Genomic DNA, 17,094 nt, shown 5'->3' with positions numbered 1-17,094 from the left:
AACAACAGAACAACTCAAACAAAAGTCTTAGTGCAGCTCAACAGGTAGAGCCATCAGATCCGGTGTCAGAGCAGTTTGAGATCCCTCAGGATGAAAGTGTCACTCCTCCATGTCCTCTGTGTCCCCAGTGTCCTGCAGCATCACAGCAGCCTCCAGGGGGCACCAGGGGAGCTCTGGACATACAGGAAAGCCTCTCGTAAACATCACTCTCACTCTGCTCTGTGGTTTCGAGCGGTGATGAGATGGGACATTCCCTTGAAGTGTTTCCTCTGGAACGTTCTCTGCCATATTTGAAGCCCGCTGCATTGTTGTAGAAAGTTGTTAAAAGTAGCATTTCAGAGCTTGTTGGCTAGCATAGCTCCATGCAGGGTTGCCATGGATACAGGAAAAAAAAAACGGCCCAAATCACACAACCCAGTAGTCCTTAACTTCTACTGCACTTCTTAGTCAGTCAAAATATCCAACATATTAAGTTATTATTGAGTCAGCCAGTCACAACCATGACAACTACAGAATACCAGGTACCACAGTGGGGCACCAATGGCTCTAGTGGAAATTGTTGTTGTGTCCTTAGGCAAGACACTTCACTCAAAATGACGAGTGTACATGTGGTGTTTATGGAGCAGACTGACCTCACCAAACCTCCATGTGGTCAGGCCTTGGATGGCAGACAGCTCAGAAATCCATGTGGCACAGTGGAGCACCAGTGGCAAAAACTGTTGTTGTGTCCTGAGGCAAGACACTTCACCCACATTGCCAAGTATGAATGTGGTGTGTGTGTGTGTGTGTTGTTGTTGGAGGAGCCGATTGGTAGATTGGCAGATTGGTAGCCTCACTTCCGTCAGCCTGCCCCAGGACAACTGTGGTTACAACTGAAGCTCACCACAACAGCCCCACATACAAAGATCCACTTTATCATAGTTTTGGAGCTTTTTAAGCTTGCTGGGCGGCTGATGACCTATAAAAGAATTGATATCTCAAAAACTAAAGCAGGACAAACAAAACTTTTTACAGCGCAAAATTATATAGCTTTTGTGTAGGTGTGCGTTCAATGCAGGGCCAACTTCATGGAGGTCGGAGGTCAAAGTGCACATGTACCTAAGTGCCAATAGTGGGAGCAGTGAATAAAATAAAGATAATGCTTACATGTATGAAAGGGAGAAGGAAAAGTCTCATGTGATCCCCCCTGTTCTCTTTTACAATAACCACACACTTATGATTATTCAAACAGCATATACAATACAATATAATACAGCAGACTCATTAGCACACATCAGCAGCCATCAACATACATTCTTTATTATACTTTTTCAAAATGATTTCCTTGTATTTTCTTTTGAATCAGTTCATGTTTGGACGTTGCTCTATATCAGCACTCAGTTTGTTCCATAGTTTTACACATTCCATTGTTAAAATCTGTTTGATTGTTGTTGTTGAGAGGACTCTTCTTCTGCATTTGTGACACGTCAGACTAATTACCGGCTGTGGTTGGAGTGTCCCAGGTCAGGATGGAGTTTTTTCTCGCTCTTTGGCCTGATTCCAAAACCTTCTGGAATCCCTCTACCAAAATACAGACAGGACTGGCTGGTCAGGCAGTTTAAATGTTCCCTTTGCTTTAATGTGTGCCCTGTTTAATATGAACCATTATGTAACAGAACATTGACATAGAACTTCTGTGATATATCAACATTGTCAAAAACACTGGACTTGCCTTTTTAAAAACACATTAGCTGATTAAAAAATTTACAATACGAAAATACACAGATTGTAGTCTGTGTTTTAAGTCCAAAAAGGACATTTAAAACACACGATTTGGCAAAATGCTTTAATAACTTTGTGGTTTGTTAAGTTTCAGAAACAGATTTTTGTGCTGTTTTGTGTCTCCCTGTTTTCAAATGGGAATGATTTACAGTCGGGCACAAGCATGGTCCATCTGTATCTGAGCAAAGCCTAAACTTTGTTGATCTGAAGTGAGTAAACTTGATTTTATTGGTAAATCATAGGTGACCAGTGAGCTCGTTCATTTTCACATGAGTCACTGAAATCTGACCGGGCTTGGAACATAACAGAGGACATGGAGACCAGACATCAATCTGTATAAAAATACAGACAGAGGTCAGACTGGATTTGCCAGGTCGTGTCTTGTGGTCAGTAGTTACCATGTAGCTGATTAACTCTGACCTTTCAAACGTTTAACACTAAAGCACTAAAGACTAAAACACAAGACTGCATGCTTACATGATAAATGTTTCAACTTGGAAAGACTCAGACAGACGCGAAAGAAAAGTATTACAGAGGTTTTATTGAATGAGCTCTCTTTGGTGCTCAGACCCCAGCAGAAGACATCGTATTGAAGGGTGTGGCTAGTTAGATGATGTTTAGGAGATGGTGGTAGAGGTGGGGTCTGGGGTCTGAACATGACGGAGGTGAGGCTGAGGTTAGTGATGTGATGATAAATTGAGAAAACGAGGGGGTGGCACTCGCTCTTTTTGTCTTTTGGGTTACCTTTCATTTATAACTAATATTTTCCTTACTGACATTAATATGTGAAAGAAAAACAATGAATAGAGCAAAAGATGGATTTATTTTTGTACAAAGTGACTTTATACAGAAAACAAGAGTAACAAATCGTTTTTACATGGAGTACTTAAACATCACAGGTGCATCCAGGACCTCATCAACTACATGGTAGTTTTAAGTTCTTTTCTTTTGATTGTTTTGCATCAAGCTGTCCTCAGTGTCACCTTCATTCTGAGCTATTTTACACATATTAAAATTATAACATTATTGGAACAAAAAAAAAAAAAAAAAGTATTAAAGTCGTAATGCTCCCGTCTTCAAGGTGGTTCTCATTTTGTGGTTTGGGGCCTGCAAGTGGAGCACACAAGTGTTTTGCAGTTCAAGTTTGTATCATGGATTAGTCCTGGTTTAGTTCTGGTGTAGTTTTGATTTAGTCTTGGTTTAGCCCCGGTTTAGTCCTGGTTTAGTCTTGGTTTAGTCCTGGTTTAGTCCTGGTTTAGTCTTGGTTTAGTCCTGGTTTAGTCTTGGTTTAGTCCTGGTTTAGTCTTGGTGTAGTCTTGATTTAGTCTTGGTTTAGTCTTTATTTAGTCTTGGTTTAGTCCTGGTTTAGTCCTGGTGTAGTTTTGATTTAGTCCTGGTTTAGTCCTGGTTTAGTCTTGGTTTAGTCTTGATTTAGTCCTGGTTTAGTCCTGGTGTAGTTTTGATTTAGTCCTGGTTTAGTCCTGGTTTAGTCTTGGTTTAGTCTTGATTTAGTCTTGGTGTAGTCTTGATTTAGTCTTGGTTTAGTCTTGATTTGGTCTTGGTTCCATCTTGGTTTAGTCCTGGTTTAGTCTTGGTTTAGTCCTGGTGTAGTTCTGGTTTAGTCCTAGTCAGTTTGGTCCTTGGTTGGTCTTTGGTTCAGGCCTTCGTCTCGTTATGGTTTACTCTTGTTTTAGATCTGGGTAAGTCCTGGTTTAGTCTTGGTTCAGTCCTGGTTTAGTCCTGGTTCAGACCTGGTCCAGACCTGGTTCAGCACTGCTTCAGCACAGCTTCAGTCCTGATTCAGTCCTGGTTTAGTCCCAGTCTAAATGACGATGGACTGCAGGTGTCTGAAGCACATGATGACGTCCATGGGGATGGGGGGGCTCACGTGGTTCCCGTCCAAACGCAAGTATCTGAAAACATGACATTACACATTACAGCAACACAACTGGTACTAATCTTTACACAGTGTAACATTTCAAATCTCTAGAGCTGCAGTCTAAACTAAAATGAATTCTGCAACTGGGGCAAAAACTCTCAAAATGATTAGGATGTTATAAAATGAACAAAGACATCATCAACTGCTTAAAAAACTAACTGCATGATTCTGCCTACTTCATTTTGTGGATTTTAGCCATGGCCTTTGCAGTTGTGAAAGTTAAATGTCCCATATTACGCAAAACTGATTCTTGTGCGCTTTCAGCCATCTTTATAAGGCTGTTACATCATCAAAAACATACCTGGAGTTGTTTTGTGTTCCATTCACACATATTTAATCCTTTAGTATTAGTCTGTCTGTATTTCTAAAGCTCAAAATATTCTACTGCACCTTGTGATGTCATATAGTGGTAGTTCTCAAATTAATAGCACTGGAAATTCCAGGAATGAAATAATTGAAATGATTCAAGTGAAGATGTATGGAGTTTAAAAATACAGTAGATTACTTCCTGTATCACCACATGACGTCACAAGGTGGAAGGTTTTCAGTTTGACAGAAGAACTCAGCCTAAATATGCAGGTTTTTGTGTTAAACATGTGTGCATGAAACAAAACACAACTCCAGGTCTGTTTATGATGAGGAAAAATTATAACATAGATCAGAAAATAGAGTAATATAAGCTTCATTGTCTTTGCTTGCACCATGGGGGGCACTAATAAAATAAAATCACAAGCAGGTGGCTCCACTCAGCCAAGTTCCAGGTCAGATCTATGGATTAAGAGGATTCATGAGTTTCAGGCGTAAGGATTCCTTCCTGATTTGAAGGATTCAGCGCGGCAGCGGTCTTTGGTCTTTGGTCTTTGAACACAATTCAAAGTATTACATCTTTGGCGTGGGGAAAGGTCCTGACAAAACATTACAAATCAAGTACTCATAAGCCTGAAACCCATAAGAGACAATAAAAATTGTCATAATAATAATAATTAGTTAAATAATAATTAATTAGGTGTTAATTGTGAATTGAATGCCATGCCAAGTAATAACAACTGAAAGGAAACAGGTGGAGCTGAGAGTTTTTATTAGACTGTACAGACAGGATTACATGCTCCAATAAAACAGAACAAAGCTCTAGATATTTATCTTAATAGGAAAACAGTAGTATAACCTGTTTAAAGTGTAAACATTTAAAAGAAGGGGAAGATATGTTTTTTCTCACCGTAGGCGGGGCAGAAGGCTGTGGTCCTCTAGCTCCACCTCCATGCTGTAGGGGCAGAGGAGTGTGCCGTTGATGCCTGTCACAAACACATGAGTTAGAATCGGGACTTTCCCAAAACCATAAACCTGTACTGCAGGATGAGCTAATAACGAGAAAATAAATAAATAAGTAAAATATTAATGCTTAAAAAAACTCAAAATTCTCCTTAACTTCTGCTTCTTGTTCACTTTTTAGTTTCCATCCCATCACACTGACACTGTAAAATCACTACATTCATATGAAGATAATGTGGTTCAAGTGTCTTGCTCAAAGGCACAGCGTCGGTGTGCAAAGGGTTAGTGAGCGAATGATTTACCACTGAGCCACCGCTGCTGAAGTACTATTCATTGGTTTCATCCTCCTGTTAGATGTGACATTTTCAGAACTTTTCACAGTTCAAAAGATACAACTTTTTTTTTTTAATTGATAATTGCTATGGGAACAGTTTAATTTTTTCATCATTTTGAAAGCCCATGATAAATACTTTAAACACTGCAGCTACTGTAGTGTTACTTCTATTACTACTACCACCATTACTGCTTAGAAAGTAAAATTTACTATGAGTGAATATTTTGTATATCTGTATTATTTTCTCACTCCAGCGATGTACTTTAAAGGTCCTATATTACAAAATGGACTCTTGAGAGCTTTAAGTCATGTTATAATGTTATACCACCTCAAAAACAGACCTGTCTTTTCTTTCATTCACATATGTTGGCGTAATCCTTTATTATTAGTCTGTCTACATCTCTAAAGCTCAAAACGCTCTGTTCCACCTTGTGATGTCATAAAGTGGTACTTTTCAGCAGTAGTTAACAGCTACCTTCTACATTTATTTCAGTAGAGATTGGCAATCCTAGTGCTGAAATCATCCAAATGATTCTCTTCTGTGAAGGTGTATGGAAAAACACAGTGGAGCACAGTGAAGCACTTCCTGTATTACCACATGACATCACAAAGTGGAACAGAGTATTATCAATTTGAGAGAACGCAACCTTTTTGATGAGGAAACAACATTACGTAATATGAGCAAGTCAAACTATAGACATTGCCGTAATCCTTTTTCCTGAACAGGTTTTTTATTATTGTAAATCTTTGGGCTGGTGCCAAAGGTTTTATGAAAATGTGTTAATGAAGTTCTTGAATGTCTGTCGGAAGCTCAGAGTCAAAACAGTAAAAAGGAACTGCTAATCCACGTCACTCTCACTGCCGAAAACATTACATCATAGTCAAATTATAATAGTGTCATTACAAAGAAGGAATTAAGCCTTGTGCAATTATAGTAACAATCAGGAAACTGTGATTTATTGTGCAATATACACAGTCACCACAAGGGGGTGACAACCATGTTTCTGTTATTAATTTGGGTCTAGTTTATATTGAAATAAATATCCCTTTTTATTGTTTCAAATTTATAACAGGTACTGGGAACTTTACAGGTCGATAAGGGTTGTGACTGGTGGAATAGTTCTGGGAAATTATTCTGTTTAAAATATGCTTTGTTTTTACTTTTTACAGAACATTCACAGTTTAAACACTTTGGTGATCTGTATATTTGTTTTTTTACTTTTATGTGAAGCACTTTGGTCAGTTGAAGTGGGTTTAAATGTGCTACATACGGTAAATAAACTTGAACTGACTCATATTTAAACCTCAAGTAATCAATGTAAAGCTGCACTATGTAACTTTTATGGCAGAAGCTCACCAGCTGCTTGACTTAGTGGAGTGATACTGTGGCCAAACGTCCTTGACAAAACCTGATCTAGTCACATCTCAGAAGCTCAGTGCTGGGCAAAAATTGACGTTGTGTCCTTAGGTAAGACACATCGTCCACTTTGTATGAATGTGGCGTGTGAGCGAGGGTGGGAGGGGCCCATGGCATAGATTCACAGTCTCACTCCTAGCCCTGGGGCAGCTGTGGCTGCATCGACACTTACCACCACCAAGTGGGGAGTGAATGAATAATGCATGAAATTGTAAAAAGCAATTTTGATCATCTGGAAAAGCACCATATTGGCCTTATTTGGCCCCGCCCACTTTTGCTTCTAAATGATTCTAAACCACTTTCTTTGTGATGCCATGTTGTGTGATATTGTGTAACTCTTGCTGGTGTTGTGATTGTGTGACTCTTGCTGGTGTTGTGATTGTGTGACTCTTGCTGGTGTTGTGATTGTGTGACTCTTGCTGGTGTTGTGATTGTGTGACTCTTGCTGGTGTTGTGATTGTGTGACTCTTGCTGGTGTTGTGATTGTGTGACTCTTGCTGGTGTTGTGATTGTGTGACTCTTGCTGGTGTTGTGATTGTGTGACTCTTGCTGGTGTTGTGATTGTGTGACTCTTGCTGGTGTTGTGATTGTGTGACTCTTGCTGGTGTTGTGATTGTGTAACTCTTGCTGGTGTTGTGATTGTGTGACTCTTGCTGGTGTTGTGTGATATTGTGTAACTCTTGCTGGTGTTGTGTGATATTGTGTAACTCTTGCTGGTGTTGTGATTGTGTGACTCTTGCTGGTGTTGTGATTGTGTGACTCCTGCTGGTGTTGTGTGATTGTGTAACTCTTGTGTGCACTGACTCTCTATGGTGTTATGGTTGAGGTGCAGGTGTTCCAGGTGGCTGTTGAACATGGGCACAGAGGAGAGCTGATTGTGGGCAAGCTGCAGGTCCAGGAGAGACGAGATGTTGAAGACTGTTTTTGGGACGCCTTTGTCACTCAACTGATTATAGTTCAGCCTGAGGAACGCCAAGTGAGAGAAGCCATTGAAATAATCTCTGGAAAAAAGACAAAGGGAAGAGGGAGTATAACAATTATATGGGGTATTAATGGCTCATACATAACCACAGACTGTATAAAGAACTGGACAAATCAAACCTTTTTGCTAACGCTAGCGGGAGTGACCTTGGGGAAAGAAGGCGTCTGATTCATCTGTTATTATTTAATGAAAAAAATGAACAGGATCATGTAGAGCGGGTCAATACAAACGTTTTAAGACCAAAATGAGTCTGACAGCAGCAGTTACAGAGAGAGGGGTGATAATGTTTCAGTGTAAAGTGAATTGGAGCCGATGCAGCCGGATGTACGCCCATGATCGTGGTGGCTAGCAGGTTAGCTATTTGTGACTTTTGTTCCCTGACAATGGCAAACAACTATTTCATTTGTTTCCCAATGCTGTCTGGAAGTTATTGGCAAAGGCTTGGCTGTCTGTCACCACATTTACATGCACAGCAAAATCCGAGTCCACTAAACAACCAAATTCATTAAATCATCTCTGAGAACACGCCCAAACACATGTCTAATATTGTCCTGGTTGTTTTTTACTCCATGCAGTTGAACGCCTCTCCGAGTCTGCCCAAAATAAATAAATGCAAATCAAACTGTGCTGTTACATGCAGCAAGTATCCGAGTATGTATCAGCTTTTCCAGATCTGTAGTTGGGAACTCTGAGATTCAGTTGACAACACCTCCGTGGTAGTTCCCATTTTCCCATTTTGAAAAATCGGTTTAAATTGAACCAGGCCTGTTATCTGGTTTTCCTGGCGTGCACGTAAAAGTACTGAGTGTTATGGTGCCAGGCGTTCACTGTGTACTTGCTTTGGGATGCCGTCGATGCGGTTTTTGTCCAGGAACAGTTGAATGATTCCTTTGGGCACTCCAATGGGCATCTTCTTCAGAACGTTATGGGCCAAGTTGAGCTGCATCAGGCCGTGCAGGTCTTTAAACGTGTTCTTCCCCAGGTCACTGTCACTTAACTGCAGGAGAAAGCAAAATCTCACTCACAAAATATGCAGTATTTACGACACCTGTCAGACATGGACAGACGTAACAATAGGTTAGGTCTAAGTGCTAAAATATGATGTCATGATTTCAGGTTGAGGGCAGGTGCCTGTGTAGGTGAAAACAGTTCAAACAACATCATACTTTGAATAATTTGAATAATGGCACCACTTTCTGAGACTAAAATAATTAAACTTTTTGTATTTATACTTACAGAGAAGAAAAAAAAATCTATATTACTAGCAACTAATTGTTTAACTCTGCTCTGGTCTCTGAAATTTGTGAAAAGTGCTTAGAAACTCATCATTGTGAATCATTAGTATGCTCGGAATGCATAAAGTAAGTGAGGGAAAACACTTTTTGTTTTGTTTTGTTTTGTTTCTGATTTGGGGCCCTGAGTCATGTCCTAAGAAAATGACTGACTTCTAGGATGCAGAAAAAAAAAAAAAAAAAAAAAAAAATCAATATTATCATCAACTTATCACTTTACTCTGCTCTGGTCTCTGAAAGTTGTGAAAAGTCTTTATAAACTCATCATTGTGAATCATTTCAATGCTCGGAATGCATAAACTAAGTGAGGAATAACTTTTTGTTTTATTGTTTTGTGTCTGATTTGGGGCACCTGGTCATGCCTTATGAAAATGGCTGACTTCTGGGACGCTAACTCAGAATTGTGCAGCCTCCAGGGACAAAACCTGCTTTACTGACAAACATAAACACACATGACTTCTTAAAATGTGTGAGAAGTACTTACTGTATACATTAAAACGGAGTGAAGTCATACTAGATGTAAGAATGTAGCCTGGGAACTTACATCAGCCTTTGAGTATTCTGTGATCTCATGTTTGGTACATTTACATACATGCGGTCATCGGCTGGGAAGGGGAAGTTTGAGGCTATGGCAGTAGTACAACATGCAACTGCAGAATTTGATGAATAACTAGTTGTTGAGATCACTGATAACTAATTTAAAAATCAAAACACCACATCAAAACTGGGACTAAATCTGGTCCAAAATCTGGACTAAACAAGGGCTGCACTGTTTAGAAGAAAAAGAATTGTGATTTTTCTGACAAGTATTGAGATTGGATTTGCTATATATGTCTAAAAAGATTTGTCTCAAAGTGCTCATTGTAAACAACTCTAGAAGCATTCATACTTGAGAGAAGTCTCAAATGGCATTAAATCTTCATGGACACAATATGAACAGATAAACTAATACAAGAATCCCATGCATTTCACAAAGATGTTTCCCTGTGGTTTTGCAGCTCATCCAAGCTCCAATATATATATATATATATATATATATATATATATATATATATATATATATATATATATATATATATATATATATATATATATATATATATATATATATATATATATATATATATATATATATATGTGTGTGTGTGTGTGGGGGGGGTGTTATATGAAATTTAATTAAATATCAAATAAAAAATTAAATTAAATAAACATCAAATGAATAAATTAAAATTAAATAAATATAAAATATAAATATATAAATATAAAATAAATATCAAATTAAAACAAGTAATTTAGCAATTTGGTACACCACCTTATATGATGCTCAGTGTTTGCTGCTTTAAGTGACATTTACAAAGCGGGATAATTGTTGGCAACATTTGGCACGTTTATGCTGAAAAAACTCCAGCGTCTTATCAGCGTGACTGAGGTGTAATGAGGTGGCGCTTTAACTTATTTGGCTTCATACTGTCCGCTGCCACAGCAGACACCGGTCTGTCCACGTGTCCCACCGGAATCACGGTGAAGCCAAGTGCTAAATACTCTTCATCAGACTTCCTCGTCTTATTTTTCGGGTGACATTACCTCCGTCTATCTCCGCCTTTCTTTTCATCCCTATTAAAATGTTTTCCATAGTGTCTCTTTAGCAAAAGTGTTTCTTGTTCACTGTCCTGTGTCACGATCTGTTCGCTCTCTCCTGCTCTTTGCTGTGTGCGCGCTGCGTGCAGTAATACAGTGTCATACGCGGAATCATACGCGCCCCCCCGGTATCTCACCGCGCCCCCCCAGGGGGGCGCGCCCCACTATTTGACAACCACTGGGCTAGGCAAAGACAACCCAGCACATAACTGCAGTGTGTAAGATTCTGGCAGAGAAAGCATACACTGAGAAGCACAACCAAGTGGCATAGGACACAGAGTACAGAAACATCTGTGCAGAGTATGGACAGGGCCCTCAGGGTCAAGGTGGGAAACACCTCCAAAGGTTATAGAGAATGACCAAGCCAAGATCCTGTGGGACTTCAGATACAAACTGATAGAATGGAGATGAACCAACCCTACACTGTGGGGCAAAGACTTTGTACCAAGTGATGGGAACATCAGGAAAAAGGAATATGAGAAATACCAGGGGCTCACAGAAGAGAAGGGCTGGAAGGTGAAAGCATCAATGGTGCCAGTTTGGTAGTTACTGCCAAACTGGAGGAGTGGCTACAGCAGATCCCAGGAAAAACATCAGATATCTCAGTCCAGAAAAGTGCAGTACCAGAAACAACAAAGAGACTAAGCAGAACCCTTAAGGGTCCTCTACCAGACGGAGGGTGAGGATGAGATTATTTATTATTATATATGTATATAGTGTTTAGTTTCACTTTATGTTGCCTGCATGGGTAGTACCTGGTTGTGGTACAGGTCGAGTAGGGTGAGGTTGCCCATCTTGCTGAAGGCTCCTGAGGGGATGTTGGTGATACGGTTCTTGGCAAGTCTCAGCTGCTCCAGACTCGTGGGCATACCAGCAGGGACCTCCTTCAACTGATTCCTCTGGGCGTACAGGTACAGGAGCGATGGCAGGTGCTCAAACACCTGTCAGAAATTAAAGGCCATATATTATGCAAAATTTACTCTGATGATCCTTAAGACAGGTTATAATGTTACCTCATCAAAACACACCTGGAGTTGTGTTTTGTTTCATTCACAGATGTTTGTGTGATCCTTTATTTTTAGACTGTCTACATCTTTAAAGCTCAAACTGCTGTATTCCACCTTGTGATGTCATGTAGTGGTAGTTTTCAAGTTAACTGCTACTGTTTCACCTCATCTTGTCTGAAAACATATAAACTACCAGTCAAAGGTTTGCACACACCCTCTCATTCTTTTTTCTTTATGTTTACTACTTTCTACACTTTATTTACACACAGAAGACACCATGTGTTGTTTAAATCAATTTTGTAATTTTTCTTGAGTTTTCAGATTATCTTAAAACTTTTTAGCAGTGTTTGGTAATATGTGGATTATATCACCCTGGTAACTGCTGAACCCCCCTCCTCAGCGTGATATCAGGGCAAATTATCAATAAGTAAATTCTATACTGCTCAATCAATATTACCTGTTTGTCTATGCGGTGGATGCGATTGTTGGCCAGGTTGATCCAGCGCACCTCTGTAGCGTTGGCAAATGGCTCCGCGGTGAGCTCCGAGATGAAGTTGTTTTGCAGGTACAGGTAATGCGTCCTTTCCGGGATCACAGGGACCACTCGGAGGTTATGGTTTTCACAGAACAGGACATTGGGGTAAGTCCTGGTGCAGGTGCAGACTTTGGGGCAGTGCTCGAACATGTCTGAGCTACCAAAGATGACCGGGGGCAGATCTGTGGGTTCTATGGGTTCAGGGAGGGCGGGGCGGGGAGGGCTGGGGGTGAGGGGGGGCCGAGGGGGGCGAGCGGGGCGGGGCACGGAGGGTTTCCTGGAGGAGGGCGGGCGCTTGGTGGGTTTCTTCACTCGTGGCACATTCTGGCTCAACACTGCCCCCACCAGGAGGAACAGCGCTACTGCAGAGAGGAGTCCTGCACCCGCCTTCATCTTCCTGCAAGAAAAAATGATTTAAAAAACAAAGGAAAAGATGCGGTTGAGTGATATTTACAAAAAGTTTAATACTTTTGGATGCAGTGCAATCAAAATTTTTAAAGCATGATCAAATTATTATTCAAAGTTGAGTGCTCTGGCAATTGCTTTGAAAGTTTGACATAATAAACTTGCTTTGATTCAAAGTGAGTATTTCTTGTGTGTGAATATGTAAGGGTCAGTTTGACTCAAAACAGATTCAGACTTTGAACACACAAGTCCAACTTAGGCTCTCGCCTAATACTTTTACTATCCACAAATACCCCACAACACTTTAACACAATTTTAATATTTGAATCAACTCACACTTTTACATGTAACATTTTCACAACAAAACATCGAGCAAAACCACGTGTTGAGTGAGGAGGAGGACTTAGTCTTTGAAATGGCAGATGATGAGACCCAGACTGAGCAAAAGGGAACCACCCCGATGGAGAGTGATAGCAAAGTGTGTCGTGACATCAAGAAATCAGAGAACACAAACCAGAAAAAGAGGAAGAGAAGCACCTCAATGGAGAGTGCCGCTGAACGAGAGGACAGACGACGTAAGAGTAAGCGCAAACCCAGTACTGAAGGAGTACTGGAGGAACCAGTAGCCAGTACTAGTAAGGAAACAGGGTGAATGTGTCTAAAGGAATCATTTGTAAAGTTTAAACCAAATGTGTCTTTCTAACATTAGCATCATTCCTGCTGCATGAGTTACAAACTGTTTATCAAACAGACTCCAGGGACCAGACTCGGATCTCCAAGCACTGTAACCAGCCAGAACCACACGTTTTGATAAAACTTTTCAAAGACGAGTGGCTTTGGAGCCGTATCCTGTCTTCCTGATTCCAGAGGACATGATTGACAAGTGGATGAATCAATCAGAGACATGCACAGTCCGTTTGGGTGAAAAAAAACATGGTCGCTTAAAAGTAAAAAAGTGGATTTCTGTTGAATCAACCATCGAAGCACCAAAGTCTTATTAATCTCAGGTGAAACAAGTGATATGATGCGAGAATTTTCAAGAGACACATGGTACAAATTAGCTGAGGTGATTGGACCATGCTAAGGAATTCCAACCATGAGTATCATAGCAACCAAAGAGCCAATCCGAAGCGAGGCTGTTGAAGGTAACGCCTCTTCCTGCCCGCACCACTGGTTTAGCAGGGAACGGACGCTTAGCGACACTGTCAATCAGACCTCTTGCTAACACTAGGGGAGCAGCCTCGGGGAAAGAAGGCGTCTGATTTGTCTGTTATTTAGGTTCGTATCTTGAGTTGCGGACACAATAGCGAAAAAATAAATACCAGGATCGTGTAGAGCGGGTTAATACGAACATTTTAAGACCAAAAAAGTCAATGAAGCAGGAAGCATGCCCATGCTCACTTCCTATTTGGAACACAGCAGCTAGCAGGTTAGCTATGTCCATTTATAAGTACAGTCTATGTCAAAAGTGCAGAACTTCATAGTTGCATTTCACCAAATAAAGCACCTGAACTAACAATGTATTGAAACTAAGGGGATAACCTCCTTACTGAGAGGCAGGAGACAGGCTAACCACTCTGCTACACGCGCACAGATCAGCAGTCCCTTGCTCTCCACGCTCAGTCACCCTCCCCTTCAGAGCACCATCACAACACAGTCAGCGTACATCCTACTAATAAAGGTACCACACATCGCATCAGGTTTGTGAAGTTGTAGTGTAAAGAAGTCTAACCCACAACCTCCTTACTGAGAGGCAGGAGACAGGTTAACCACTCTGCCACATGTGCACAGAATGGCAGACTAAACCACAACCCACAAATCTATCGCTGTATAAATGATGTATAAATAGCCTTTTGTTGTTTTTTCCCAAACATTTGCTAGAAATAGTAACAAAAGTTCTAGTGGAAGTGCTTATTATTTTGTCGTTAACGATTTCATGATTAACGGCATATTGTTCCAACCACACAGGCCCTTCCCTCCAGTGTTAAGAGACCTCATTGCATTATCACAGTTTCATAGGAGCGACACTGGGTGTGTCTCAGCCAATAGAAAACAACTGCCCCTCTCCTACATCTGCACTTTAATCCTTTGTTGGATGGATTTTGTTCTACAGATTCACTTATGTTATGGCTTAGTGTTCAGGTCATTTGAGTATAATCACGTGTGAATGTGAAAGAGGGGGTATGTCACTTCTATGGGGTATTAAAGAGGGGGTATGTCACTTCTATGGGGTATTAAAGAGGGGGTATGTCTCTTCTATGGGGTATTAAAGAGGGGGTATGTCACTTCTATGGGGTATTAAAGAGGGGGTATGTCTCTTCTATGGGGTATTAAAGAGGGGGTATGTCACTTCTATGGGGTATTAACTACTAACAAATAAGATATTTAGATCATCATGTTTTATTGTTTTAAAAATGCTTTACTCGCCAAAAACTACATATTAACATGTTTTATGTTTTTGACTCTCTGAGTCTCCCCTCCCTTTGCTCTCCATGCTAAGTCACTCCCCCTTCAAAGCGCTATCACAACACACACAATTAACGTGCATCCTGCTAATGAAACTACTGCACATTCAGGTTTGTGAAGCTGTTGTGTACAGTCTTGTAGCATGTTTTTGTATATTTGTGGAGAATTGTCGTGCGGGAGCGTGGGTGATGGAGGCTTGTGGGTGGAGCCTTGGAATCTAGATATTAGAGACAATCCAAAAAAGAAAAAAACATTAAACATTTTGACTTGAGGGAAAAGAGAGTGCAGACATCCAGGTTTGAAGGGGGTAATGAGACAGTGAGAATGACATCTGTTCTTCTTATATGGGAGTATGTGTGTGTATGTGTGCACATATGTGTATGCATGTGTGTGCATTTGTGTACGTGTGTGTGCATGTGTGTGTGCGTGTGTGTTTGCATGTGTGTGCATGGGTGTGTGTTGGGGTGTGTGGGGGTGTGCGTGCGTGTGTGTGCACATATGTGTATGCATGTGTGTGCATTTGTGTGTGTGTGTCTGCATGTGCGCATGTGTGTGCATGCGTGGGTGTACGTGTGTGTGTGCATGTATGTGTGTGCGTGTGTGTGCGCACGTGCGTGTGTGCAGGTGTGTGTGCAGGTGTGTGCGTGCGTGTGCATGTGTGTGTATATGCGCATGTGTGTGTGCGTAAGTAAGTCATTAAACAGAAAAAGAAAGCTAAAGAAATAAGAGGGAAAGGACAGAAAATTTAGAAAAAGACAAAAATAAATTAACGAGATTCAATTTTTTTTTCCTTGATACTTTTCATTTCCTTTTCTTTTCTTTCTTTCTATTTTTTTATTATTTTTTTGGAGCGTTGGAATCTTACCGCTAACCACAAGGAGGGTCTGAATAGGGCACTGTCTCTAATTAGACATAAATTCAAGCTTAACAAACAAACAAGGCAACAAAAATAAAGCTCTTTGTAATTATGTCATATTTTTACACAATAATATAATGTAACTCAATGTAAAAGTATTCCCAGTATTCAGAACACAGTACTCTGATTGGCTCATGTACCAGAATACTTACAAAATACATTTTAATGCAGGTATTCAGTATTCTGTAACTACATAATATAAATAAATAAATAAATAAATAAACATACATCTTCAAAGTACTCTTCTCATCACTGTTACTGAAATATGCTTGGATGACATCCAAAACCTCTTCGGGCATGTTTTTGATGAGGCAACAACATCATAACACAGTACAACGCTCAAAATATCTATTTAGCACAATACTCCTTTAATTACAGAGATATGGACCATAAAGAAGGCCAAAACATTCACTTTTTACACATAAACAGTCATTTTTAGTACAGATTTCTACCCGACTTCGCAGGATTCTGTCGTCACACCTCAGTAAATTCTCAGCCTTGTGTTAAACCAATGGAGAGTTGAAGATACTATCTACGTAAAGCTGCACTGCGTAACGTTTTTGATGGAGTCTATGTGCTTATCCTCAGAGTCATGTTATTGTTCTTTTTAAACAATAAAAAATATAATTGAATAAACTTTAATGCCATACTATGCACAACCATTTTATATTGTTTTTGCACTGCCCCCACCAGGAGGAACAGCGCTACTGCAGAGAGGAGTCCTGCACCCGCCTTCATCATCCTGCAAGAATAAATTATTTAAAAAACAAAGGAAAAGATGCGGTTGAGTGATATTTACAAAAAGTTTAATACTTTTGGATGCAGTGCAATCTAAAGTTTTAAAGCGTGATCAGAGAACAAAAAACAGAAAGGTAGTGTTATGTATTTTGACCCTCTCTTATAACTGTAGTTACGTATTACTAAACACACAACACTGAATGTATTAATGCCCTGTTACACCGAGTGTTCTACGTGTGCTGATGCCTGCTACACGAGGTAATACATTCTGCCGTTCCAACATTTTTTCTCTTCATTACATTTACCTGAGAAATACGGGAAGATATAACAAAAGTGGATATAACATGGACCGTGGAAGGTAGAAAGAGTAACACAGTCATAGCAAGTGGCACAGC

The 17,094-nt window shown here is 40.2% G+C and overlaps 1 protein-coding gene across 1 annotated transcript in view; it reads right to left on the bottom strand.

Moving 5' to 3' along the window:
- Window positions 1–2,565: 2,565 nt before the first annotated feature.
- Window positions 2,566–17,094, bottom strand: part of prelp (proline/arginine-rich end leucine-rich repeat protein) — a 32,758-nt gene continuing 18,229 nt past the window's right edge. Inside the window, exons 2-7 of the mRNA XM_033966500.2 lie at window positions 12,097–12,571; window positions 11,388–11,573; window positions 8,542–8,699; window positions 7,525–7,721; window positions 4,917–4,992; window positions 2,566–3,674 (exon numbers count right to left, since the gene is read on the bottom strand). Of these exons, the coding sequence (XP_033822391.1) occupies window positions 3,584–3,674; window positions 4,917–4,992; window positions 7,525–7,721; window positions 8,542–8,699; window positions 11,388–11,573; window positions 12,097–12,567 (1,179 nt within the window). The 5' untranslated portion in view covers window positions 12,568–12,571 and the 3' untranslated portion in view covers window positions 2,566–3,583. The remainder of the gene's footprint in view (window positions 3,675–4,916; window positions 4,993–7,524; window positions 7,722–8,541; window positions 8,700–11,387; window positions 11,574–12,096; window positions 12,572–17,094) is intronic.

This window comes from Periophthalmus magnuspinnatus, chromosome 5 (genome assembly GCF_009829125.3).
Source record: "Periophthalmus magnuspinnatus isolate fPerMag1 chromosome 5, fPerMag1.2.pri, whole genome shotgun sequence".
Taxonomy (NCBI): Eukaryota; Metazoa; Chordata; class Actinopteri; order Gobiiformes; family Gobiidae; genus Periophthalmus; species Periophthalmus magnuspinnatus.
This window is presented reverse-complemented; position numbering and strand designations above follow the sequence as displayed.